Source organism: Formica exsecta, unplaced genomic scaffold (genome assembly GCF_003651465.1).
Source record: "Formica exsecta isolate Colony F162 unplaced genomic scaffold, ASM365146v1 scaffold500, whole genome shotgun sequence".
Taxonomy (NCBI): domain Eukaryota; kingdom Metazoa; phylum Arthropoda; class Insecta; order Hymenoptera; family Formicidae; genus Formica; species Formica exsecta.
The window spans coordinates 787,292-814,684 of NW_021852243.1; the positions used below are offsets into that span (position 1 = coordinate 787,292).

A 27,393-nucleotide genomic window follows, 5' to 3' on the forward strand; every position below is an offset into this window, starting at 1 on the left:
CAAGATTGACCGATTCGTTTCTGTGCGCGCGATCATTTCGACCAATCCACGCGTCGAATATTTGACAGACTCTCGACTGGTGCGGCGTATGAATAGGCCTTTAAAACAGTCCGTGATCGCGAGTATATCGAGATACGTCTGTATCGATCTCTGAAGCGAATACGATACGCGTATTACACTCGGTCGATAAAGGAGGCGAAGAACAGGTGACGACATCGTTGTCATACTCGTGATTTCATAACACGCCATTTTCTTTGTGTAAAGTGTGCTGGGAGCGCGAAGCGTTTGCACGTCGATATTTTCTACCGAGTTTTTCAGGTAACGCACGACGCGATATCCAACGTTTACGTCGTCCCCCGAACCACGCACGTCGCACGCTCGTGCGTATATCCTACGTCGTGCGATCGTCGCGTTGAATCGAGCCTCGGATATATTTCGCTCGCGTGTGACAGGTTTCCGCGGAGCATCGCGCAGTTGAACGGATTCTGCTCGCGACGTGATCTCGCTCGTCGTATTCTCCCTGTCGCGTCACTCGCTCCTCGTATGCGTCGCGATACTCGGCACGGATCCTGGAACACGGATTTCCAGAAGTGTCGTTCAACGTTGACCGCCAAAAAACTCGCGCTTAAAAAACTTCGCGAGGAAAGTCATTCGGTCCTTTTTTTTCTTCTCGCGAGTGCGTTGTACATATACATACGTCATTGTTACTCCGAGATGTACTTTCATCGTCACGTTGTTAGATGATTCATAGGATCAATCATTTCTTTAAGATATCAGCATCGGATTTTTCATGCAGTAGTGGATATTGGGTTCATTGTTTTGATATACATGATATGTCAAGTAAATAATAGAGAAGATATATGGACAGTATATAATACATTAAAAGTTGACTTTTCTGATATTTACAATCCAAAAAGTATTTGATGGTGTGTTTATATTCTTTATCATTATCAAATTTTCAATAATAAAATAAAAAAGTTATATATTTTATTAATTAATTTATGTATAAAATATTTTTAGAAACAATCAAAATCATTGAAGTTTTCCTTTACATAGTGTACCAGAAACCATAGTATAGAAAATGACATTTTAATCTGAAAGCGATTGTAATATTTAAATTTGATTTCTTCCAATTTGAAAAATCCTTCAAAGTAAAAAAACATAAAATTTCTATTATATATAATAAAAAATTGATGTATATATTTATATCTTATTAGCTGAAATTTATTATATACTTGAACTTTTAATGTATTAAATATTTCTTCTTTTTTATAGATAAAAGTTCGCAAAATTTATGTTGATATAAGTTTTTTTTATAATGCTAGAAAATTTAATCTAAAAGTCAAAATTATTTATTAAATTTATTCTCTAATTATGAATCATCTACAACATGGGATTAAAAAGATGTTATTCTATAGCTTGATGATAAATAAATACATATCTGAACTAGTCACATACACACACACACACACAATTGTGTATCTATCTTAAAATTATACAATAATTCTAATTTCAAGTATTTATTATTACAAAAATTAATTCTTAACATTGTTTTATATCTTTACAGCCAAAAATGGCATCCCGCAAGAAAGTGTTGCTAAAAGTTATTATCCTTGGGGATTCAGGAGTTGGAAAAACTTCTTTGATGAATCAGTATGTCAATAAGAAGTTTAGTAATCAATATAAAGCAACAATAGGAGCAGATTTTTTGACTAAAGAAGTAATGGTGGAGGATAGAATAGTCACTATGCAGGTAATGTGTACATATATCAGTTTTAATTTTATTATTTTATATCTCTAAAGTGTTTTCTTTACCTCAGATCTGGGATACCGCTGGACAAGAAAGATTTCAATCATTAGGAGTGGCCTTCTACAGAGGCGCTGATTGTTGCGTACTTGTATTTGATGTATCTGCTCCAACTAGCTTCAAATCTCTAGATTCATGGAGGGATGAGTTTTTAATTCAAGCTTCTCCTCGGGATCCAGATAATTTTCCGTTCGTCGTGCTCGGGAATAAAGTAGATCTTGAATCAAGAGCAGTGAGTAAAATTATTTTTGTGTAATGTAATAAATAAATTGTATAAAAAATTTATAATTTATAAATTAATAATTTATCAATTTAAGCTTTAAAATTGCAATTTCCATTGATCCATTCTTTTCATTTCATACATTTTTTTATGCCCTGTGTTATAGGTATCAAGCAAGAGAGCACAACAGTGGTGTCAATCAAAGAATAATATTCCATACTTTGAAACTAGTGCAAAAGAGGCTATTAATGTCGAGCAGGCTTTCCAAACGATAGCTAAGAATGCTTTAGCTCAAGAAAGTGAAGTAAGTATACTAAACAGACAGTGTAGAAGAATATATTTTCACCATATATGCGAATCTAATCTCTACATTTTGTAAATTCTAGGTTGAACTTTACAATGAATTTCCTGATCAAATCAAATTGAGCAACGACCAAAGAAGCAACGGTAGAGGTGATTCGTGTGCTTGCTAGGTCTCGGCACAGCGGTAATATCTCTTGGATGACTAATAAAGATGCACAGGTCAGATTCTACATTTACGTCACCTGTGCATAAAGGACGTGGAGAATATATTGCGATGAGCTTTATGTGTGCAGGAAGTCCCAAGTATATTTCTTCATTTCAATGTGTTATACAATCTTCCTCTATTCGCGAAATGTTTCAATATTCTTGAAATACTTTTGTTGAAACAATCATTCATGCACGGTAAAAAGTAACGAATTAAATCCATACGTAACGGGATGTGTACAAACTATCGATATATACATATATGTATAAAATTGTTTTTGTAAATGTATATGGGAATAAGATATATTTATCCGACTTCCTAACCTAAAAAATATCGCAATCTTGAATTATGTACTCCCGCTGGACTTGTCGTAATATGTAGATCCTCTATGTTATCCTTTAAATTTATTATATATAGTTATCCTTTAAATGAAGGATATGCATCTTGTTTTTAAGTATTGTAATGCTCTCTTATTGGATATATGGCGAAACAATTGAATTTTTCTTATCTCAATCTTGATGATTTATTGTTGAACTAATTTCACCAAAACAATCTCAAGATTTCCAAACGAGATACATATATATAAATATATATATATATAGGAATCGTTATATATATATATATATTGCACCAGAGAGGATAATATATAGGTCGGGAACACACACACAGTTAGTGGTACTGTTAATAAATTATAATAAAAGTATTTGCTCATAATTTGTTAAATACAATTGCATTTACAGAGAAGCTCTAGTATATAGCTTATTATTCTTAGACAGAATCGAATATTTGCTGTCAGAATAAAAATGAAGAAGGAAGATAAGATGAATTTACAATAAAGTTATTAAGATACTTTATAATATGTCTCACAAGCTATCTTAATAAGTTGAGATTCACACGGATGCATGGTGTATAAACTTCTCAATCTTTTCTTTCTATTGAAAATTCTCAATTATTAGATATTGAAATATATAAAATTATATTAATTTCGACTTGTTGTGCACATATTAATGTTAAATATGTTACATTTTGTTCATATAAATAATTATTTTAAACCGTTTTTAGGGATATTTATATATCGGCTATCCCAATTTAAAAGAAAAAGAAGAAAATTCGTTGCTAACGTAACTTATATAAAAAATATCTCATCGCTGGATGTGTTGTCTGTAATAGTTCTTGCAAAAAAGATATTTTTTAAATTTTTCTGTAAAGACCCAGATTTATCTTCTGAATGCGAGATTCTTCTCCTTGTACCGCGACGTATATCGGTTTTTAAGATTTTTTACTGTACGCGAGATAATGAGATCCCAGTGCGCAGTGAATTAGTCGTCAATTGTATGGTCTATTGAGCAACAATTCTATGCAGACTATATTTTGTAAATAAGACAACATATAATCCACTTAGGACAATTCATCGTTATAAATATGAATCTTTATATCCTGATAGCCATATCAATAAGTATGCACTAATACTTTAATTCTACCTATATAGTCTTTGTTAGAACAATAATTATAATCTTAATAGTGTGTGATATTTATTTTCATGAAAGAAGCGAGCTTTTATATAGTTTATGCAGGCAAGGAGAAATATCTAAATAATATTGTCTTAGATCTTTGTAGTAAAAAAAATAATTGCGTGCTCATTAAGATATGTTAAATGTTTTAAAATTCGATTTCTTAGAAAAAGAGAAAGGGATAGGGCAAGGTAAGCATACTTTTTAGTGTAGCGGCAATATAGCACATATTATGCATTGCGGTATCAGTAATTGCCATCCAAATCGCGATTGTAATCTTTGATAATTTGCAATCTCCAGATTATAATTAGGAAGCTCCAAAATTTTTATTTCGCAGATTATACATTAATATAAAATCTTCTCCCATTCCAAGTTATGTTTGATTAACAATTGTATAAGCCATTGATGGGCAGAATGAAACTATTTGATGAAGATGTTTTGCGTTAAATTACTTATCGCGTGAATGTTTCCTGCGAAATCTCAGTTACTGATAATATCCGCCATTTCTGAGGCACCCTGTGTACATATAACATTCTTATGAAATAAAACGTTTAATGCGTGAAATATATATGCACATGTAGGGTGTCCCATAAATCCCATATTTTCTAGATTATAGTTATACTGTACGCTGCAAACTAAGAAGAATGATAACTCGATCAGCTATCAAAAAAAATAGCTTTTCATTGTTATACAATTAATATCTAAAAGACTTGAATTAAAAGTTTTAGAGATGCGAAAATGACAAAATCTAATAGTCTAAATTTTTTTGAGGCACAATTGTCAAGATATTTGATATGAAAATATAATACAGATGTACTACAAGAGATAAAGTTCAATCAAAGTTTCACTAAAAAAAGAAGTGACTTCATATTTGTCGAGGAGTACTATAGTGGAAGGGGAGATGCGCAACTTTCTGACATACTCTGTATATATATATATGACGATGAAACATCCGCACTATCGAGTGTGTTTTTATGGGTCTATGCATATATATACGTATGCACATGTATATAAGTAAAGATAATCATAACCATGGCGATTATAATTAATGATATGTATAATTCTATCGAAGTATGTTAATGATAAATATAATTATAAATAATATTATTGTTATTATTGCTGTTACTATTGCCAGTATTGTTGCCACTACTATTAGATTGCTACTGTTTCCACTTATTCCTATATTGCAAATATATTGCTTCTATATGATATAAGTGAGCAATTAATATACATTAACAATAAAGTCAGCTAATCGAATGTTTTTCAATACACAGTGCACGGTTATAATCCGTAGTTTTTGATAAACTATTTACTCGAAAATTGAGGACGTTGCAATCTGTTTTAAAGACCAAATGTCAAATATTTTCAGATCATTGATTAATGTTTTTAATTAAAAGTAAAATATACATGAAAAAATGAAATTTAAATGAAAATTACTTAGAAGTTTATATTAAACTATAGGCTTTTCTTCTCACCTTTTTAAAAATTTCGAGATGAAGAATTAATAGATGGCGATGAGTTTGGTATTATTTGTTGATTTGGGATTGTCTGTAGATGCATTTCTTATGCAACTGTTAGTACGAACAATGATATCTGTGCTGAAAATGCGGATATCAACGACAAGCTTCATTGTGCTACTTTTCACATCTCTAATCATATTTGTATGCGCGATTATGACAATATTCACCGACGTTTTGGTATTATTACTGATACTCTTCAACGACGATCTGATCATGAAGAGATTCATTGTGATGCAGCGCTGCATTTTAATAAAATTCGAGGAGTGACAGTTGGGGATGATGACATCTAATTCGATCAGCAATGCCTGTATTGCCTGAAAAGATATTATTACAAGTTACATAATATCTATCACATTATCTGTATTATTATAATGTAATTATACAGGATGTACTAAACGTTCTGTGTAAAATACATTCAAGTGACGAAGTTATTAACAATGAAAACGTAATTTTATAAAACATCAGTTGATTGAATAAAGATTAGTAAAATCAGTATTTCAGTATAGTTATAGAGATATGAGTACGATAATATGAAGTACGTTTAATTACATATTGAAGTATTAATAATTACCTTAATATTCTTCGCCAGTTTCGTTAATGGGGTTCCCATGGTCACGTTGCCATTCTGGATGCATATCTCCAATTGAGCAATTGTATTATATTTCTTTGTCCCCAGATTATGCTTTGCATAATCGTAGCACTCGTCTATTTTTTTCCCCTCTTTTTTCCCCTCTTCAATAGATAGCTATGAAGATAATAAATATGCAAATGTATTTTTGTTACATATGTGAATTGTGCATGTTTTTCACAAAAATATATTTTAAAAATGGATGCAAGATTCTTCTTGCATCCATTTTCGATATATTTTAATTATAATTCAAAATATTTCCCATTTTATGATACAACTAGCACATGTGCATTTGTCTTCCCTTTTTCTCATTTTTTTGTCAAATTTGAACAAAATAAAGGATACTCACATTGATATTCTCGAATGTTAAATCGATAATATTATTAACATTAAGCAAAGTCTGAATTCTCAGATCATTGAGTCTGACTTCTAGATTTTGCTTTATTCGTTTTTCGAAAAGTAAAACATCGTTCAGTATAGCTTCAGTGATCCTTTTTTGGATGTTCACCAATCGTTCGAGATAGTAAGAGGAATCGGTCACATCTTGCTCCGACGCCTTAAAGAAAAAATGTAAGATAACAACTTCGTTATTATAATATGATATATAAAAATAATAATTTGGCTTATCTTTAAAGATTTTGCATAAAGAAATTTAATGTAAAGATGTATTAAATATTTTTTTTATAAATAGCTCAAATTAAAGCTACAAAATTTTTTATGTAATATTTCTATTAACGATATAATTTCTGATAAAAAATTTTAATTAATTAATTAAATATGGCAAATTTTTTTATGATTTGTCCACTGATATACTTTATTTTAAAATGATTGAATTAGATTTTTTATTCCTTTTTTTCAATCAAGAGAAATGATTACACTGAATTTGCAGAACTTACATAAACTGCAGAGAGCAATATCAAAATACAAATCACGTTTCTCATTTCGTCGTTCATAAGTAATTGCGTTGAAGCAAAAAAAAAAAATGTTCACCATTAAGAAAGGAGAGATTCTTTCTTTACTGTTATCCTTTTATTCGTTTATATATTGAGACAACTTATGATCGATATTGTGATAACGTATGATAATGATATGTTTAGTTGGATCAATCTAAAGATATCTAATCTAAATATCTAAGTGCTTTAAACGCTTTGTCAGATAAAGTTTTAATACTTTTGAATGTACAGAGTAGGCACACATATATATATTGTCTCCTTGTAAAATTTATAATTCTATACTTGACGATCACATTTTATTTCTGGAAGTTAAAAAAATAAACTATATTATTAAATTGTCTATATTTATCACTAAAATTATTTTATCAATAATAAAATTTTCGGCAAGATCACCGATACGATGAAATTAAATACAGAATGAAGGTCGATGCGTATCGAATATGCGGCTTGTATATCTAATTGAGATATATCGGTTAAACATCGAAAGCTAATATTTCCATCATTATGGGTAGTGTCCAAGCGCTTATCAACAAACGCACCGAGATCTTTGTAACCCCCACCAATCTAGAAGATCCGCCATGTATTCCTTGCTTCGAGGAAGTGGACAGGAAACCCGGCAATCCCAGCAGCTTCGAGGACCTTCACGCGAAAACCAAAGAGCTCTATCCACAGAATTTCGAAGGCGCCTACTTGCTGCTGAAAAAGACCCTGAGTAAGCACTTCAACGTGACATACAGGATGACTCTGAGTTCTGTGACACCATATGGTCTCAAATTCGGCGTGAATTACATTGGTACCAAGAGGGTGGGATTCTCGGAGAAATACCCGGTCATCTCGGGCGAGATCACACCCAGTGGCAATCTGAGCGCCAGTTTCGTGCACACGCTCGGCTGTAGATACAGATTCAAACTCGCGACGCAGATCGCCGACAAGAAATACAAGGCCTTTAGTTCCGGCCTGGAGTATCGCTCGGACGATTGCACGATAGCGATGACCCTGGCGAATCCGGATCTCACCAGGTTGCATGGTACATTGGTGCTGCATTATCTACAAGCCGTCACGCCGCGGATCACCCTCGGCACAGAGATCGCCTATCTACGCGGCTCCCTTATACCGGGCGGTCAACAGGCGGTGATGTGCGCTGCGTTCCGGCACAGCACTGGCCCTACCACGTTATCCGCCACGTTAGGCGAGGCAGGCATTCACGTCTGTTACTATCGAAAGGCGAGCGAGCAGTTGCAGCTCGGCGTTGAGATCGAGACCAACACGCGTATTCACGAGTCCATCGGCACGATAGTGTATCGTGTCGACATCCCGTATGCGGACTTCGTCTGCCGAGGATTCGTCAATTCGGAGACCAGCCTGGGCGCTGTATTCGAAAAGAAACTATACCCGATTCCTGAGGCCTCGTTAATCATAAGCGGCTTCTTGAATCACAAGAAGCAACAGTTCCGCGTCGGGATCGGTCTGAATGTCGGCTAACGCGAGGTCGTTTATAACTATAACCGGGATTACAGTACTTTATACTGCAGATCCTGAATATTTTCACAGAAATACTGCCCTTTTACAAGTTTTTATTTCGTATCGATATTATTCGGATAGAGAAAAGACAAGCCGAAATAGAAAGTTTCCATTAATTTACGTGTATCTCGTGTTAATATATTGGCATATCTCTTATTTAATCTGAAAAAAATCAAAAATTTTCCAATAGATCGTTTGGATATTTGGATACACACATTATAAACTTCATCACACGCTAGAACGCGATTAACCTTTTTGATATGCATTTATTGTACATGATAGAAAAACAATTACACATGGCATTATTAAATATTTATATTGTTAGATAGTTTGGAATGCAAGTCTTTTTAACATCACACCAAACGTAAATATGTAATCTAATTAATTTCGATTTCACTCATATTAATGTTTTATATCATACAATTATATACTTAATAAATAATAATGCAAATTTTTATACTTAACAAACGTTTTGATGACTTAATCGACATCGAAGAAATAAATCAATTGCTCTAATCATCTTCGTTAGCTATTCGCTCGTCTAAATCCTCAAAATGCAAGGCTGTAGATTTCAATTTATCGAAATTCGCTTGAAACTTTTCATTTAAAAGTCCATTTTCATCGGCATATTCTAAGATATCACAGATCAATGGTGATTCAACTCCTAGAATGTATTCACATGTTTTTGGTTCCAATAAAAATAACGATACACTAGATGGGCTTGCGGTATGGTTCTCCACACATTTCAATTTTACCTAAAAAAAAAAAAAAAAAAAAAAAAAAAAAAAAAAAAAAAAATAAACAAAAAGATATCAGACAGGTGTCTACACGTAAATCGTTGATTATTATCACACGCTAGTTGAAAAATAAACAATCATAAAGCCCGCTAGTTTGATACACTCTCTAATCGGCCATACATAAATAAAAAAGAACAATGAAGCATATAAAATTATTCGCCAAATTAGTGTGATATTAATAAGATATTTTTTATTTAGCTTAGAAAACCAAAAATATCTTTCATAATAATAATGCATACTTCAGTTTGTCTAGAAGTTCCAGTCTTATCGCAGCTACTTCCGTCGCTATAAAAATGTGAAAGGTGTTTTCTTAACTCTAATGGTTTGGGTTTCTTGTTTGGATGCGCGGCAATCCACTCCAAATGTTTTTGTCTATCAAATCTACCGAGATTGACAATCGTTTTTGTACCATCTCTTTCTATATGATATTGCACGACAGAACGGCCATAACAGAATTCATACTTCCACCAGCCATTACCCTATCAATATAATAAAATATTGTTAAGAATATATTGATAAAAGAAATAATGATTATGAATACTTGCCCCGTGCAAGCAATTCTTTCCATTGAGGAAACTCTGAACAGGACTGACTTCGGCAGGACTAATATTCTGATCAGTTATTGCATTGATAGATTCGTCGACATTGCCATTCTTATCCGTAACATCCTCCAATGGATGTATCTCAACCCTTACTCTTTGCTCGCCATCCTGTAATCAATTTGTTACAATTTTTTATATTATTTTCTATATTATTTATTTTCTATATGATTCTATATGAAAAAAGATGCACAATTAATATTTATAAAAAAGATTTTAAATCTCCTTTACTTAATTTTAAAAGAAATAATTATTGTGTATACATACACACGGACACAATTATGCAGCAAACTGATATAATAAATTACTTCAAATGTATACATGTACAAGAGATGTCATTATATTTCATTTGATGCTACTGTTACTATATAACATAATAATGATAAAAATATACATGTTATTGCGCAGGATATGTAACACTGATAATGTAAAGATAAGAAATTATATCCTACATAACAATGTGATAATGATGTTTCCAAATGACAACAAATATGAATTTAACATTGGTGAAGTAACAACGGATAAAATGCCCAAGTATGTAGATAAAGAAGGGACAGAATTAAAACCCATTTGCAAAAGTTAATGATACTACATGATTGACAAGCATTAATCCTCCCTTCCCCTTTTCTCCCAATATATACAAAATATTCTAACCTGGCCCTCCTTATCTACACGGAAGATTGCATATACTTTCTGCTGCTTGTCATCCTGTGCAACAAATAATTAAGACAATAAATAAACAGCAAATAAACTAGAAAAAGAAAACAAAAAATTGTTTAGTACCTAAAATTAAAAAGTCAGGAAAAATATTCTATTGCGTAGAATTCTATTATACTTCTTAAAGAATTGTTAAAGCCTTAATTAAAATAAGATGTATTAGTTATCAGATTAGATATATAGTGATATATAAGCACTTTTCTATGTTGTTCTATTAAGTTTTCAAAAGATATAAGGTCACTGAAATATTTTTTAGTATGTAATACAAATCTGCTATTAACATTTAAATATTTTTACAAAATAATTTCTTTCCAACTCTAAAATTAATAAAAATTAAAGATAATTATTATTAACACATATAACAAAAGATATACATCAAACAATACTTAAATATACAAAATAAGCAGATGTAGAAAAAAATCTACAAGTGCTAAATATTCATCGCAAAATTACCCTTGTTTGTTGATGGCGCGTTTTCATACTTTCTAGTTCCATCAACATAAGCGATTTTGGTTTCTTTGGTGCATTACCAACAGGCTGACATGTAATTTCATTTTCTCCAGTATCTTGCGGTTTATAATCTGGATGACTGCATAGTGCTGGTGAGAGCACTACTGCTTCATATTCACAGGTCATTGTTTCCTTGAGTGAATACACGTCATGTTTACCATGTCTGTAGCAGACATATAACACCTTGATGGTTCTTGGCTTGTTATTCAAATCACACATCGTACCATCAATCATCTCAATTTCGACATATGGCATATTAATACCATCAATCTTTTTAATTGGTATATTTAATTTTCTGTTAGGGTTCTTTGCTTGTTCATCATAAAAAGCCGAGAGTTTCAATTTTTGTGCCTTGTCTAAAGTGCCAAGATAATACTCCTGCAACTTAATTTTTTTTCCTTCCCTATCTTCGTGATATTGCCGCACATATTTACCATGGCATAATTCATAAGTCCAATATGATTCAAGCTGTTTGACAAAATTAAATTCGGACAATTACACAATGTACAACAACATATGTTTATTAATAAAAATGACACAATGGACAGAAAGAATGAGAAATTATATAGAGAATTACACAAGAATGTACAAACACATACCCTGTAAGAGCAACTGTTTTGAGCAAATATTGGTTGCAAAAGTTGTATCGGATTTGGTCCGTTATACGATTCACTGTATTCGTGTTCCTGTTCCGGTGCATCTGGGATTAAGCACTTATATTGTTCATTATTAGCTGTAGTTATAAAATATGGTTCCGCATTCGAGTGAGGTTTCTGCAAAAAAAGATACACGTCACGCGTATATAATTTAGATAAAGAACGAAATCATTACTCGCAAATATAAGCACGTTTGAATCACAAATTTATGGAGAAGCGTTCGATTATACTTACTAATAATTCCGTATCACTCTTTTTGCGACCAATCACGCGCTGTGGCCGGCGGGCGGCGCGCTCACGGTCGTATCGAGGGTGCGCGCGCCCCCGGTATTACAAACAATAATTAGCTGTGAGGATGTACCGAGGGGTTAATGAGATTTTAATGTGTCGAAAATCGTGTCCGTAAACAACAGAGATTAAAACGCACAGTACATTATAGATGCCCCTGTAATTTCCCCACATCTTTCTCGATTATTTTATCATGTTTCGTTTTTCGTCGTGTGTCAATTATGTTTAATTGACAATTGTGCTTCGCGTAATTGCGCCGACAGACAGACGATACCAAATACCAACAGAAGCGCGAAGTAAATGAGCAAAAAAAAAATTGTTATATCTTGAATACGTTTCTTATTTTGCTAGATATCAAAAGTGTGTTCCGATATGCACTGACAGTACTGAAAAATTGTTCCATTATTAGCACGCAGTGTGCTGCGTGACACATCTAGTTCCATCAATGACGTCATAAAATCTCGTGGGTGCGGAAAATTTATTTTTTTCGATATTGGCAGATCTGACTTTGGAACTTTACTTTTCGCCGCGAGATATCATTGCGAAATCAATTCAGAGTTGAGTCGCCACTCTTGTAGATTCTCGATATGTGGTCGTTAATTCGTGACGAGAACTCGGCTTGACACAGCTCACGCAAGGTATCCCGCAGTGATCGGTTTTCTCTTCTGTTAATTTTCGCGACTGACACGACGAAACTGTACAGAAACGTCGTAGTTTATCTTTCGACCCGAGTAAAACATGTCGGACACACGGCGACGTCGAAAATCCAATCAATCGTGCGGCTCTGACGATCTCTCGGACTCTTGCGAGGAGCTGAACGCGACAAAGGAGACCCAGGTAAGTGTTCGTCGAAAATTTCTTTCCCCGAGAGAAATCTTATCTCGGTACAAAGGATCCCTCGGAGAAGAGCACATGTTTTCGCGTGTAGCACAGCGTCTTACACACGATTAGAATTTTATCCTTCTATGCGGGATGAGACGACGAGAGTTCATTGCGCGAATCTACAATCGAGAGCAGATCGCAAAATTAAGTAGACCCATGAGTTGCGATCGGCACTATCATAAATTCTACTATCACATTTTTTTGTGTCACGAGTACTATTATAAAAGCCTAAAGCTCATTCTTTCGTCGCTAATTTATATATATCGACGATGATTTTTAAAATTGTCCTTTTCTAACGGATATGCATTACGTATCTCGCGATCTTATAATGTATATCAATTGATATATATTATTAAAAATTTTTGAAATGTATTTGAAAGTTTTGAAAATTTTTGGAATTTTTTCTATCAACGTATCAATGTATTATTAGTAAAACAAGTATCTCTTATTTTTTGTTGAATGCAGTTTAATCTAGTGTTATCTTTTGACTTGTTTGCATACATGTTATTCCTTGACTATGTTGCACATAGTTCATATTAATTATCGTATATTAAAAGTAAAAAATAAAACTAAGAGGAATAATAATTGTTTCCATTATTGTCGTATAAAAAACTTTTGGATTCTAAATATATTAGAAAACTATATATAAAGTTGAGATTTCTTTTTTATAATAAACTCTTTGACATAACAAAATGTTTATCATTGCTTACTAAAATGGATGGAAAGATCTAACAATTAAATCTATTAAATTTTTATTTTTCTATATTTTGACTTTTAATTTGTCAAAAAATTATTGTTGTCAAAATAGATTGTATAGGCTAATTATAGAAATATTTTTTTATATTTTGATACACACACATACAATATATATATATATATACTTGAGATGGTAGAAAAAAATGATATTCTAGCACCTTTACTTTTAATTAGCTGTTCAGTAAATATACAAAAACACTTTTTTTTGTTTTTCTTTGGATCATAGCACCGAGTAAACAAAGAACTAAAAATAAATATGTCCTATTAATAAGATTAATTAACATATGGACAAAAATATCTATTATGTAAAAGTACATATACAAAAAAAAAGGAAATACTATGTTTATGATATTTATGATTAATGCTAAATATATGTTAGAAATACTTTAAATACAATCTATTATTTATTTATTTGTGAAATTATTAATAACATTTTTATAAAGCTTATATATATATATATTTAAAACTTATCAATATTGAATATTTTGATAGAAATATTTTTATATAATTTTTGTAATAACAAATAATGTGTGTGAACTATTGTTTTTCAATAATGTTTTATTGACAAATGTATTGACTATTGTTACATTGACTTTTTTATAGAGTAGTGAACAGACTGATGGACATCAAGATTCAGAATGTGACATTTATGAAAGTGATTCGGATGCCGAATCGCAGGAAGGTGGTGAACAACGTGAAAGCGGAGATGGTCAAGAGGAAGAGAAACCGCAAAAGAAATTAGACGACGACGAGGACAGACGTAATCCGCAGTATATTCCGAAACGAGGAACATTTTACGAGCACGATGATCGTACAACTGATGAAGTAACTGATAATAACGCAGAAACACAAACAAGTGCAAAAGAAACTAAGGAGAAGAAGGTATGGAAGGATAAGGAAGATAGGTGGGACCACGATCGATATAATGATGAAGAACAAGCTCCAAAAAGACCCGAAGAATTGATAGCAACTTATGGTTATGATATTAGAAATGAAGAAGGACCACCTAGAGCTAGAAGGAGAAGAAGATATGGGTGAGTTTATTAGTATATATAGCATACTATATTTTTTTATATATGTTAATAGTAATTTTCTTATGTTACAAATTACTAATTATGTATATTTTTAGTCGTGGGCCTAACAAATATACAAGGAATTGGGAAGATGAAGATGCTTATGGGAAAACTACTACTCCTGGTAGAGGAAACAACAGACGCTTCCAAAAAAATAGTGAAGATTTTCCTGCTCTTGGTAATAGTAAGGTAAATGTAACAAAATATATATGATGTTATTTATTACAAAATTAATTTCTATAAATTCTATTAAATATTATATTTTGTTTTTTAAAATTAATATAGAACACTTCAAGTAAAGTAGAGGAGCCTGTAATTTCATCAGCTTGGTACAGTAGCAAGAACAAAACACAAAATAAAACACAAAATTTTCCGCCACTTCAATCTCAGCAGGATAACACAAAGACTAAGCCTACTACTGTCTCTAATACATTCATGTATGTATATATAATGGTTTTTCTATATTATATTTACAAAGCAAATCTTATCGACGAAACTTTATATTAAAAATTGTTACAGAAATGAAAATAAGGCTTCAGACGAATCTACCAATACATCTTGGAAAAAGGATGGCAAGCATATTGTTCAAAATCAAAATACAAATGGAAGCGCAGGATCTGGTGGTGATGCAGAAAAATCAGCTAATATCAAAACATCACCAAGGGAGAGTAACAAGAGGAATCCCCCAGAGTCTGTAAGCTTGGCCGCGAGTAGGACGCGTGGAAGGGGTTTCAAGTCCAATGCTAATAACAACATGGTCACTAACAGAATAGTTGAGAATAAATCGAAGGGACGTGGCCCTGGTTCAGTTACAATCGAGAATAGACGGAACAATACTGCGCAGCATAATGACGAGCACCAGCTTGTTCATGATATGAAACAAGTCAATATTAATGATGATAGTCAATATCATCAGCCTGTACGACATAATAGTAAGTTTTTATTAAGTATAGCGTTTTTAAAGAAAATTAAGGAATGTAAGAAGTATATTTATTGAATATTTTTTTATGATTAATAATAAGATTTGCATAAATATTGTTTTAAGTTGAAAAAGTTAAAATCTTATAAAATTAACAATTTTTTATCAATTAAAAATATGCGGTATGTTGGTAATATTTTCTTAATTATATTTTTTGGTATTTTTCTTTTTAATATTTTATTCTAAATATTTGGTGATTAAGATGTAAAAACAAGAAATTAATCTTTTTTCTCATTCTCAACAAAGATGTTATATTATTTTATATTAGTTTTTAGCTTAAATTTTTAATTAGATAATTGCAGTGTTTTTAGATTAATCTTTATCTTTATCTTCTAATTTGTGTAGAAGGCTTTTTTGCATCCTCCAATCAACATAGATCAAACACAGTACCACCTAGAATGCAACAACAGCAACAGTCACATCAGCAACAAACGCATGCGCAACAACAAACAATACAGCAACAAGATAGTTCTGGAAGCAGACCTAAACGATACTCCAGTCTTCGTCAACGACCTACTATTTCAGAAACTTCCACGCAACAAAATTATCCATCTCAACACGCTCAACATGGGTATTTTCCACCTCAAGGTAATAATACATATTGATATATCTTATTTTAAATTGCATTTAAATATACTAAGCCGATTATAATAATATATTTTACATGTCTTTAATACAATATATTTAACATGAATATGTCACTTTTGCATATCTAGCTGGAAATTCAAGAGCTGTTTTAGAATCTCAAGGTAAGAAAGAAAAGAATACATATACAGAGTTATTCTAATATATATACATATATCTTCAAACAAATGTTTTTATCTCTAAAGCTTTTAATGTTATTTTTTTGAAAAAATTATAAAAACCGATTTAAAAACCTCAATATATTAGAAAAGGATATAGAAATGGAAATTATTAGCTCATACTTAAAACTTGTTAATGGCAATAATAGCATATACCGAATTCTCATTACATACGAATTTCTTGATTAATTAAAAATAAATTAAAAATATAATCATTTTTATTCATTTCATAAAACATTTCATCCGATTCAATTAATTTGTCACCTTTTATTGTTTCAGGTTATCCACAAGGTCATTTCGAACAGCCTTCTCCAGCCACAGCACCCATAACAGGACAACCTGTTATTTCTTTACCACCCGGTGGACAACCTGCTAGTTACGCGCCGCCGGCATTTTTAGTACCACCACCACAATTCATACCTCCTCAAACGGCGCCTCCTAGTATAATTAATTATGTTCCTGGTCCGAATGGACCAACATTTTCACCAAACTTTCAAGGTTATCAGGGATATAATCCTTCGGTACAGGTGAGAACAATAAATTTATTTAAACATAAGACGAAACAAACAGTTTGCAAAAGAAAGAGAGGAATATAATGCACTTTGTATGCTTGCAGCCTCAAGGGCCACCGCCACCACAAGAATTGTTCCAACCACAAGGGTGTACTTATTACAGTCCAGCGCAACAACAGCAGCAGCAACAACAAGCAGCTCTTATGCGGCGACCGAAAGCGGCGATACCCATTCTTCCACCGCCTGATAATCAGCAAAGCGGAAGAGGAAGAGGTAGAAGCACTCAGCAGTATCAGAATAATCAATCGGGTAGTAATACACAACAGATTGAACAACATGAAATCAAGAGTGGTAACGCGGTGGAAAGTGACGAAAAACCAATGCCGGGACAATTCGACAGTGCACAAGTCGAGCAGTCATACACTCCGGATCAAGAGTCTCAAGAGAATCAAATTTCGGACATGGTCAGAACAGTGAATGACGCGGATGAGAAAGTAGAAATAAATACCAACGTCGATACTCGTATCATTGTTGACGCGCTTGTTCAAAAGGATAACTTGGAGGATAACATCAGTGTCAAAGAACTGTTGGAAACAACTTCTAATGAAAAAAATACGATTGCAGACAGTCCAACGACGTTGGCTGTCGTTGAGACTGAACGCGAATTAGGTAATATTGAATCCGCGATTCCCGAGAGTACTATTGTGGAAAAAGCTGCAGCTTAAAAAAAGGTAATAATAATTATTATTTGCGCTTCGCATTCACATACACAGCGATCGCGTTCCTCTTGTCGCAAGTTGGATAGATGGATGTCGCTCTGCGGACTATTCACAATGCGATTGGGGAACGTTGCTTCTTATTAACTTATGGAAACAATAATCCATATTTGTATTAATAATAAATATTCAAATAGCAGTCTTATAATGCTGATGTTATTGCTTGGTATATAAAATAACGATGATTTTTTCGTATGCAAAATCTATCTATATACCTGGTCATTATTTAGCAAAAGACATTATCATGTAATATACTCGGCAGAGTCGGCAGCTGCGCGGGCCATGTGACTGTGACTTGATATATATAAAACTGATAATTCTATATATACATACATATATATATATATACATATATATATACATATATATATATATATATATATATATATACAATGTTACGACTATGTGATACACTTTTTCAATGTTATGACTACCTACAGTGCAGAAATGTTTGTAGTTATAATATTAATGAAATACATTTCATTGAACAACATATAAGTTGTGCATCTCTTTGTACATGTAGAGAAATAATATTTTGTATGCAATCTGGGGATAATACCAATATTTAATTTAACAGATATGTTTGTTGTTTTCATCTCTGTCTTCTTTACATATTTCTACACTTTTTTTTTTTTCTTTTCTTTCTCTGACAGACGAAAAGCTGAAAAAATATTTATTTTAGAAAATGTGTAAAGAAAACAGCGGAAAAAAATAGATATAATATCTACTTATCGCTTTTTCTTTCTTTTATATTATAATGATTCTTTCTTTATGATATTTTATTTACATATTTTGAGTTTTACAAAGTGGCTATTGTCATAAATAATATATATACAAATTTCCTTTTTTTTTTTATGATATTTAAGCTACGAATCTAAGGTCTGAATTGAATATAATAGAGAACTTCATCAATTAAATAAAATAATTAAACTTTTACACATTTTAAAAACGGTGAAAGTGCACTAAGAAAGAAATAATTTATTTATTTTTTTTTTTTAACTCGCCACAATTATATTTAGGAGTAACGGCAAAGTTGTACAAAATTGTAAGAAACAAAATTCTATAAAAGAATTTTCAATAAGAAATTTATATATGATGAAAAACTTGCACTTTTGCGCAATAAGCTGTAAAACTAAATGAAAATGAGTCAAGAAAGGACACGTAATTTGTTCTAGCATATTGTACAGTTTATATAACTAGTACCGTATGTGTAATAACTTTATAATAACTTTAAGAAGAATTACACACACTTTATTAAACTTTGTAGATATATTCTGATATGTCCAAATGTATCATAGAAAATAAATATTACAAATAATACACAAAACGAAACATTGAATTTTTTAAATTATACCAAATAGATAGAACATAACGCTTTATATTTACAAAGTAGCATTTGTTTGTTTAAATTTAATTATGTGTTAAAGTCTGCATTTTTTAATTGTGATGTATTGTAAACTATTTTATCTTTTAACCTAAGTTTGACTTGTATAGTTTGCTGTACGCTGTATTAATTAACAGTCCGCTGTCTGCGCGCGCAGCGGCAACTACTTCGATGATTGGTTGACGAGTGCGACACTAGCGCTTACGGAAAATCTCGTGGGACTACGGGTCAGGTGGAGAGGGAATATGGCGTTGGACATTGGTTGCGTTCGGTTCGCACGTTTACGCGCTAAAAGCGGCGTTCTATCTTTGTTATTTACTAAAAATTGAACAAAGATAGAGCACGTTCACAATGTTAAAAGTGTGCTTCCCGAACGCATCTATTGTAAAAGACGGACGTGGAAATACAGAGATGTTGCTAAACACAAAGAACGTGTTCGTGTCAATTGATGTTGCAATAAACATAAAAGCCCGCCATTCCCCCATTAGGGTTTTACAATGTATTGTCATTTACATCTACAGTACAATAAAGTAGAATGTTTAAAGCAGTGAATTCAACGATACTGCGCAAATTCATATAATTGCTTATTCATTTTAATTCAGCAAAACTATAAGAAAAGCCATTTTTGAACGAGAGACGTACTTTTATATATATATATAACAATAGTACATAGGAATAATTTGAACTATATTTCATCGTTGTACAAAGCATCCCAAAACCACCAAATGTTCTTTTAATATTATTTTATAATATTAAAAACGTTTATTTTTATCTCTGCTGAAACTAGTATCGATTTTAAAATATTTACATGGAAAAGAACATTGTGTATTTTGGGGTACGAGATGCAGAAACAGAAATGATATTTATTCCTGTTTCTCACTCTGTGGTATATTGATTATAGCACTAAGAGGTATTACCTCGGTACTTTGTTGAACATTATTATTATTGGACAGCGTATGAACTGATCTCGTGTATGTTCGAGATCTCTGTTTAAGAGGATTCGAGATGTCCGTATTATATTCACGTTTATGGATGCAGGTTTTGTTGTGGAAACGTCGAAAATTACGCTTGAACTCCTTGCGAAATTTTCCTGCAACAAACATATATACGTTGTGTAATCTTTATATATCCAGTTATACTTTATACGAAACGAATATTTATTGCTACATAGCATAAAGTGTAATAAAAGACGCAGGAAAAGATATAAAAATTATACATGAAGCATATGTATATCCAAAAGCAAAAGACTAGAAAAAGTCTATAATTTGTAAGTTTTTATTTTAAATATGAATTTATATCTAATGCTAAATAGATATTGTGGGATATTTGTAGCATAAGGTATAAAAAATTGCACAAGTAATAAAAAAATATAAAATGTGAAACAGAACACATGTAAAAAAGGAGAACGATAAAAGAGTTAGAGAGATTCTATAATCTCGCAGATAAAACACAGATATTTTTGGTATATACTTATGTATTATTTAGATTTCAATGTTTTTTAAAGATATAATTTAATTAATTCCATCAACACAGAAAAACACACTATAAAACGATTAGAAAAAGGGATAGAAAAATTCAAAGAGCTTTTAAAGCAATTCCTAACTTCGAAGATTAGGCATATTTAACTTTGCATTGTTTATGAAATATTTCGTCGAATGTTCAAAGTATTTTATGTGATTTATATTTTAATACAATTTTTAAAAAGTAAATAAGCAAATTTTGAATTTTATTCCGCGTTTCGATATTTCGATATTATTTTAATATTGCAAATTACGTTAAAAATGAAAGTTGCTGCAATATATATTATATTAATTATATAATCTCTATTTTTAAAAGAGAGGAATATATCTAATATCTATTAAAGTATTTTGAATTTCGCTCCTACATTAAATGACTACTGTGATTGGCCCGATTTCGCTACTTCTAAACTCGTAATTGCACGGATCTAACACGACCGTGATTGGTTCGCCGTTCTAGTACTTCGAGAATCGCTCTCGAAAATTTCAAATCACAGTAAAGTATGTCGTCAACATGTTGCAGATCCGCGTTCGAATCGCTCCGCATTTTTTCGCGATCGTTGCTATCTAAATCTCGCGGAGGAAGAAATCGGAAGCGCCATATAAAGTGCTCGTCGTAATGTAAACGCCGTACACAGCAGCTATTATAACGTCAATATCGCGATTTCAGTATCGGTTGTCTCGTAGCCGGGGAATCGATCGAGATCCTTCTCGTTGCGTATCTCATTCAAATGCATGGCAAGTGCAATCGATGAACGATCGTCATTAGGTATGCCATTCCGTAATTACTTGCATTTATTGCATCTTTTTGAAACAATCCATATCTATTTACATCATTCTCTCTGTATTTTTTCTAAAGGTTAGTCATTTATTGTGCGATTCAGTAATTTTCCCCTCTAGCGGCAGAAACGTAAAAAGTTTCACCATTACATTTTCGTTTCTAGGGAAAAATTACGTGAACGTAGGAAATGCAACTAAAGCCAAGATGGCAGCATCGATTGTTTTGATACTATCGATACAAGTGATATTGCGATTCTCGAAAGTTCGTATCGCCGTGAATTGCGGAAGATCGTCGTCAACGGATCGCGGAATCGCGTTCGAATCGCTCCGTATTTTTCGCGATTCTTATTATCTAAAGTGAATTTCGCGCGCGAGGAATTATCGCAAGTGTGCTCGTTTTAACGTTAATGTCGTGTACAACCGCTGTTACACGACATTATATCCGTTATTCATGTCTATATCCGGGCGGTTAATTATATCATCCTTGTATCCTCGTTGATCGTGAAAAGTGCGATTGATGAACGATCATCGCCAGGTACGCCGTTCTATAATTAGATATATTTATTACATTTATTTGCAATAATTTATATTTCAATTATTTCTAATATTAAAATATCTCGAATCGTGTATTTCTGCATTAAATAGCAGCTCTGTTCGTTTAATATATATATACAATAATTTTAAAAATGCAAGGAAATTGTAGCTAAAAAACGAAGCTAGTAGCTGCGATCATTTTGATATTATCAGTAAGCGATATCGCGAGTTTCAAATATAGATTTTGAATCACGGAATTGCATCCATATCACTTTGTATTCTCGATTGCTTTTTTCTAAAAACTAATCTCGCGCTCGCAAAAAATTATCGCGAACGTCTCTCATAAAATATCGAACGTTTATCGCGTAACGTAATGAATATCACGTATATAACTGCTATTACACAAAATATTGTGATTTCAGCATTAACGATCTCACTTTTGTCTGCCCGGATTCGAAAGAAAACAATCCTCTTCGCATAGCCCACCCACAGTCGTTATTTTTCTCATCCAAGTGCAGCGAAAATGAGATTGGCGCGCGATCATCGCAGGTATTCATATGTTCGCCAGGTATTTACGTGTCAGGTATGTCGATGTTCTACAATCAGACTCGTTGATAAATAATATAAAAGAATAAAGTTGGATGCACACTATACATAATGCCATCGTTACGTTAACGTAACTTGAAATATTTTTATATGGATTTTAAATGGAGTAATATGTACTGACCGTCACCGACATTTAAAACCTACACTGAGAAAAAAAAGTTGTTAACTTGACTAAATGCGTTCAACTGATTATCATTTTTTTAATTGAAATATTTAAGTACTTAAGTCAAATACGTCATGTTAGATTTAATATGTCATATTTAATTTAAATACTTAAATATTTCAATTAAAGAAATAATAATTAGTTGAACGCATTTAGTCAAGTTAACAACTTTTTTTTCTCAGTGTATGTGAAAATGTTTGACGTTATATTGACATGACGGTGATTTTACGCAAAGTGTGATTGCAGCTTAAATCTTTGCATTTATACGGCTTCATATCTGAGAATGATACTCTATTAATAATATTTCATGATCATTTTAATTAATATGATGCATTAATAAGTAAATTTGTGTATTGTATAGCTAATAAGTCTAAACCAATTTTTACGGTCTTACGAGTCTAAAATTCTTTAATTATCTTTGAACCTATTACCTATAAATTTTCTAATAGAGAGACTTTCATAATAATATAATACTTTATCCGAGTCTAATGTAATAGGAGGCAGGGGGAGGGCAATAACTATAGCTTACCCTAAGGTACACGATCGATTTAACGAGTATCGATATGCGAATCCGTTCTTATTCCGACGTCGAATGCCGTCTCGGCCACGATGCTTGTTCGTACAGGTGCGTCAAGGTGTATTTTTGTCGGTTTCGTTACTCGTTTCGCCGCATGTCAAAACGATTGATTTCGCAAGCTCGTATGGCATCTCCTCGTGTATTCATCTCCGTACGGTAACAGATGCCGATGGGCCGCCGACTGCGTAATCATCTGTTTGCTAGGCGAGCCGCACTTTTGAAAACTACAACGGAACTCTTGCCGGAACTTACCTGCAAAGTAGAGCACCGAATAATTCCCCATAACTAGATTTGGCGAGTTCATTAGTAGCCGGCGTATGCGTCTGCGACCTTATTTAAGTTCCGTCTTACGTTTAATCTTCATAAAACGCCGTCTGAGACCCATTAAATCTGCTTTTGCTCGGAATATTCTCCTTATCTATTATTCTTTAATCTTCAATGCAATCCCAATTTTGTAACCAAAATTTGTAAATTAACTAAAATTTAATGACATCATATATATACATATATACATATGTATATATACATATATTCTCGCGAAACTACATAGAGATTTAATATGGATCTATGCATGTAATATATATAACTTGAGGATTAAAATTTATAATCTGTGTAGATACTTGCTGAAAGGACAAGTATTACATTTATGTAAAATTAAATCTAATCTTAATGAAGAAACATCTGACCATTTATAATATACACATATATAAAAAAAGTAATATTTTATGAAGAAATTCATGGAAACATTCATGTCTTTTTTCCATCCCTTTTTGCGCGTTTTCTCAGTAGAAGATGATAGACGAGAAATTCTTTTAATTATGATTAACAAAATCTTAATTGATTAAATTGTATAGTTTATATGTTCAATACAGCATTTATAGAAAACTTACTTATTTTGTTCGTTATGTATCGCGCGAGTTTGTCTAGAAAAGCATCGCGATCTTTTTACGAAGCGGAAAAAATGAATTGAGATTTTTGACAACTGCTGTCGCGAGAGCTAATGTCGCGTGAAAAATAGACCAGTTTTACATGGCGAAAAGCAGCAACCGACACAACGACTCGTGCGAGCATTGCCTTACCACTGACGTGTCATGCATTTTAATACAAGTCACTTTATACGTGCGGTAATTTTATGTAACACCGGGAAATATTACCATATATTTATGTATTCTATACAAGATATATCTCAGAATAAATTTGCCGTAAATGGAATCAATTTTTTTATCGACGATATTTGAGATTAGTTTCAGATCATGCATTAAAAACGCTTAAAAGCATCGTACTAATACGCGCGAGTTAATCTTACCGCTCATAAAGTTGTAAATGACTGGATTCACTGCACTGTTGAAATAGCAAAGCCAATGGGCGATTAGACTAAAGGCAATGGTCCATTGATTCGACGGTAAAGCCATGGTACACCTAAAACAATAAATTGTAATATGTCAATTATATAAAGCGAATTAGAATAAGCCGATCAGAAAATGCTTATTTTTGCAGAAAACACTGTCGTATACCTATATAAAAAGAATTATTAACTTAAATTAAAGTAACTTATCTAAATTCTCTTATTAAATTCTTTTTACTTTTGATTTCTCCTACCACTTACGAAAATAAAAATAATTTATCTTATCTATTTGGTCTCCATTTTTTCTTATATAGAAAGTCCCAGACTCTTAGCGGGCTATCTTTTATATACGTATCTCTCAATGGATTCTTTGATTAATTTAAAATCAATATTTCCTCAACAAAGAATTGGGGGGCTATATTTTTAAATTATAAACAATTAATAATAAAGTGCTAAACTTTTGGGAATTTAGCTTATTTCTTATTAAATGTATGAATTTTATTTTATGTAGACTTTATTTTAATATATTTGTAACTTGAAAATAATAAAGATATATAATGTCGAAGATTGAAACAAATGTGAATGCGGCAAAAGATAAAATCTTTCTATAAAGTAGCCTTTAAACTGGTAAAAAATTTATGGATAAAAAATGCACAGATCTGGGAGAATTTGTATATAAATTATCAAGTGATAGAAGTATAAAGAGAATATCGGATGCAGTAGAAATAAAAATAATTTACGTCATATCGGAAAAATATTTTTTGCTTTGAAACAGCTACGTTTCCGAGAAATTGAAAATACTATATATTCTTGGTTGTCAGTATACATATTTCGTATTTACGCATTTACGCATTTTTTTATAAAAATTCTTTTTATTTACGAGATACAAACAGCGTAAGATTTGAAACAAAACATTTTTAAAATTTTACAAGATTAACGATTGTGATTATCTTCTACTTTATAATTTTTTATAATAATATGTATTTTTTTAAACTCATTCTTAATTTAATATTATTTTATCAAGTTTAATAGAATTTGTATTGATAAAAAATAACACGTATTGCACTTAAAACCTACGGTCATTTCACACATTAAAATAATTTTGATATAATGAAAGCTCTACTTTATCTATTGATATAAATTTTAATATCGAATAGTCGACATTTCGCATTAATAAATATTTCAATGTAATATCTACATAAGCTATGCATTAATTCTTGTGCAACATACTGACGCGTTACTCTATACACACGAGAAAATACGCAAAATATTGCAGATATCATGAAACGTACCTTAAAATAGAGAGCAAATGTACTGGGAAGAAACATATTGCAAATGTAATAACTATGGCGACTAACATCTTTGCCGCCTTCCGTCGAGATCTCAATTGTCCCTCTGGATTTCCACTTCTGGACAATGGAATTTCAGTTGAATGACATATTCTAGTGGATACTGTAGAATTTAATAAACAATGATCAGTTTTTAATTAATCATTATATCTTTCAAACAATATACATTAGAAAGATCATTTTTTCTTTGAAATGATTTTTTAGTCTCAATGAAAAATATTATATTCGAATTGCATTTATCTTTCGGCAAAGCTCAGCGTAAAAATTTTAATGGATTAGAAACAAAATAGAATGTATTATCTTTAACATTAATGTTAGCATAAAAATTTATAAAATTTGCTTATTTTTAAAATGATGGGTTTTTTTTTCAATTTTGAGGAGTTTATCGTGAAATTAATAATTTATATTTTCTCACTGAAAATAAAAGGGTTTTTAGAAAAAGTTAATAATTACAATATTTTTAGAATTAAGAATTATACGAATTTATATATTCTAAAATAAAAAAAAATTGATAGGTACATATGTTTCGCCAAAGTTAAACATAAAATATTACAATTATTCTGTTTGATTAATTTGCGAGAAATTAAACTTTTTTAAAAATTTATTTTGTCAATTTTAAACTTTTCTTATTAGTTACGCTATGTTCTATTTTAAGCTGTTTTTTTTGCATTTTATGCAAAAAAATTTTTTATTGTATATATTATATTATATATTCATTGTGAAATATGTATATATAGTATAATTTCGACAATTTCTCTCGTTTATATATAGAATTACTACACTTATATTGTATTTCAAAACGTTGGAAATTATATTACATTTCATAATAAGTGGCTTACATCATAATCAGAATATAATTTCAATTTCAAAGGAACTATTTTTATCATCATATGTACTTAGCTTGAAGTACTCGAGTTATTTAACTAGTTTTAAGTACTAACTAACAAACATGTACTAAGATCATAGATGATCTGACAAAGACACTGGTTATATGTGTCATTTACGTATTATATGCATGTATAATCGCGTAAAACTCTGTCTATATATCTTTTAATGTATTATATTGAATATACATGTAAAAAAATTATAAAAGTGTACACAGCAATTATATTGTGTATATAT

General features: G+C 31.6%; 6 protein-coding genes across 17 annotated transcripts in view; 3 read left to right on the plus strand and 3 right to left on the minus strand.

The window, feature by feature from the left end:
- Positions 1-76: 76 nt before the first annotated feature.
- LOC115241661 (ras-related protein rab7) lies at positions 77-3,329 on the plus strand. Of its 5 annotated transcripts, none has more exons than XM_029817528.1 (5): positions 77-206; positions 1,568-1,753; positions 1,821-2,039; positions 2,194-2,331; positions 2,414-3,329. In XM_029817528.1, the coding sequence occupies exons 2-5, from the start codon at positions 1,574-1,576 to the stop codon at positions 2,498-2,500; spliced, it is 624 nt and encodes a 207-aa protein (XP_029673388.1). In that variant the 5' UTR covers positions 77-206; positions 1,568-1,573; the 3' UTR covers positions 2,501-3,329. The 5 variants fall into 5 exon arrangements, with proteins under 5 accessions (XP_029673388.1, XP_029673387.1, XP_029673390.1 ...); XM_029817527.1 differs by having other exon boundaries at positions 163-318; XM_029817530.1 differs by lacking the exon at positions 77-206 and adding an exon at positions 701-716.
- LOC115241660 lies at positions 3,293-7,776 on the minus strand. Of its 2 annotated transcripts, none has more exons than XM_029817524.1 (5): positions 7,687-7,776; positions 7,185-7,449; positions 6,544-6,750; positions 6,138-6,311; positions 3,293-5,880 (listed from the first exon to the last, which is right to left on the minus strand). In XM_029817524.1, the coding sequence occupies exons 2-5, from the start codon at positions 7,185-7,187 to the stop codon at positions 5,548-5,550; spliced, it is 717 nt and encodes a 238-aa protein (XP_029673384.1). In that variant the 5' UTR covers positions 7,188-7,449; positions 7,687-7,776; the 3' UTR covers positions 3,293-5,547. The 2 variants fall into 2 exon arrangements, with proteins under 2 accessions (XP_029673384.1, XP_029673383.1); XM_029817523.1 differs by having other exon boundaries at positions 7,091-7,449.
- On the plus strand, positions 7,457-8,768 carry LOC115241658 (mitochondrial import receptor subunit TOM40 homolog 1-like). The gene has a single exon (XM_029817518.1). It carries the CDS (start codon positions 7,652-7,654, stop codon positions 8,627-8,629), a length of 978 nt encoding a protein of 325 aa, XP_029673378.1. The 5' UTR covers positions 7,457-7,651; the 3' UTR covers positions 8,630-8,768.
- Positions 8,769-8,918: 150 nt separating this feature from the next.
- On the minus strand, positions 8,919-12,620 carry LOC115241664 (endoplasmic reticulum lectin 1). Its single transcript, XM_029817534.1, has 8 exons — positions 12,296-12,620; positions 12,182-12,220; positions 11,891-12,064; positions 11,235-11,759; positions 10,719-10,772; positions 10,011-10,175; positions 9,705-9,944; positions 8,919-9,423 (listed from the first exon to the last, which is right to left on the minus strand). The coding sequence occupies exons 1-8, from the start codon at positions 12,407-12,409 to the stop codon at positions 9,181-9,183; spliced, it is 1,554 nt and encodes a 517-aa protein (XP_029673394.1). The 5' UTR covers positions 12,410-12,620; the 3' UTR covers positions 8,919-9,180.
- A 172-nt stretch (positions 12,621-12,792) lies between these two features.
- On the plus strand, positions 12,793-18,391 carry LOC115241651 (protein CASC3-like). Of its 2 annotated transcripts, XM_029817498.1 has the most exons (9): positions 12,793-13,072; positions 14,477-14,907; positions 15,003-15,135; positions 15,232-15,383; positions 15,466-15,878; positions 16,271-16,513; positions 16,642-16,674; positions 17,008-17,255; positions 17,345-18,391. In XM_029817498.1, exons 1-9 carry the CDS (start codon positions 12,974-12,976, stop codon positions 17,963-17,965), a joined length of 2,373 nt encoding a protein of 790 aa, XP_029673358.1. In that variant the 5' UTR covers positions 12,793-12,973; the 3' UTR covers positions 17,966-18,391. The 2 variants fall into 2 exon arrangements, with proteins under 2 accessions (XP_029673358.1, XP_029673359.1); XM_029817499.1 differs by lacking the exon at positions 16,642-16,674.
- A 468-nt stretch (positions 18,392-18,859) lies between these two features.
- LOC115241654 (orexin receptor type 2-like) overlaps positions 18,860-27,393 on the minus strand; it is a 36,223-nt gene continuing 27,689 nt past the window's right edge. For 3 of the 6 annotated variants that reach the window (XM_029817510.1, XM_029817512.1, XM_029817511.1), the window contains 3 exons: positions 26,215-26,374; positions 24,884-24,996; positions 18,860-20,490 (listed from right to left, as the gene is read on the minus strand). In XM_029817510.1, the coding sequence (XP_029673370.1) occupies positions 20,264-20,490; positions 24,884-24,996; positions 26,215-26,374 (500 nt within the window). In that variant the 3' untranslated portion in view covers positions 18,860-20,263. Of the gene's footprint in view, positions 20,491-22,194; positions 22,243-22,540; positions 22,828-23,529; positions 23,830-24,883; positions 24,997-26,214; positions 26,375-27,393 lie in introns of those variants that run through there. The other 3 variants (XR_003884935.1, XR_003884937.1, XR_003884936.1) reach the window with 3 other exon arrangements.

Excerpts from the sequence above, each read along its gene's own strand:
- LOC115241658 (XM_029817518.1), top strand. The coding sequence starts at position 7,652 with ATGGGTAGTGTCCAAGCGCTTATCAACAAACGCACCGAGATCTTTGTA.
- LOC115241651 (XM_029817498.1), top strand. The coding sequence starts at position 12,974 with ATGTCGGACACACGGCGACGTCGAAAATCCAATCAATCGTGCGGCTCT. Across the intron at positions 15,879-16,270 it reads TCAGCCTGTACGACATAATA|AAGGCTTTTTTGCATCCTCC; the intron begins GTAAGTTTTTAT and ends TAATTTGTGTAG. Across the intron at positions 16,514-16,641 it reads TGGGTATTTTCCACCTCAAG|CTGGAAATTCAAGAGCTGTT; the intron begins GTAATAATACAT and ends TTGCATATCTAG.
- LOC115241660 (XM_029817523.1), bottom strand. The coding sequence starts at position 7,147 with ATGAACGACGAAATGAGAAACGTGATTTGTATTTTGATATTGCTCTCT. Across the intron at positions 6,751-7,090 it reads TATTGCTCTCTGCAGTTTAT|GCGTCGGAGCAAGATGTGAC; the intron begins GTAAGTTCTGCA and ends TTTTTCTTTAAG. Across the intron at positions 6,312-6,543 it reads TAACATTCGAGAATATCAAT|CTATCTATTGAAGAGGGGAA; the intron begins GTGAGTATCCTT and ends TTATCTTCATAG.
- LOC115241661 (XM_029817525.1), top strand. Across the intron at positions 1,754-1,820 it reads ATAGAATAGTCACTATGCAG|ATCTGGGATACCGCTGGACA; the intron begins GTAATGTGTACA and ends TCTTTACCTCAG. Across the intron at positions 2,332-2,413 it reads CTTTAGCTCAAGAAAGTGAA|GTTGAACTTTACAATGAATT; the intron begins GTAAGTATACTA and ends TGTAAATTCTAG.
- LOC115241664 (XM_029817534.1), bottom strand. The coding sequence starts at position 12,409 with ATGTGGGGAAATTACAGGGGCATCTATAATGTACTGTGCGTTTTAATC. Across the intron at positions 9,945-10,010 it reads GAAAGAATTGCTTGCACGGG|GGTAATGGCTGGTGGAAGTA; the intron begins GCAAGTATTCAT and ends TTATATTGATAG. Across the intron at positions 9,424-9,704 it reads GAACTTCTAGACAAACTGAA|GTAAAATTGAAATGTGTGGA; the intron begins GTATGCATTATT and ends TTTTTTTTTTAG.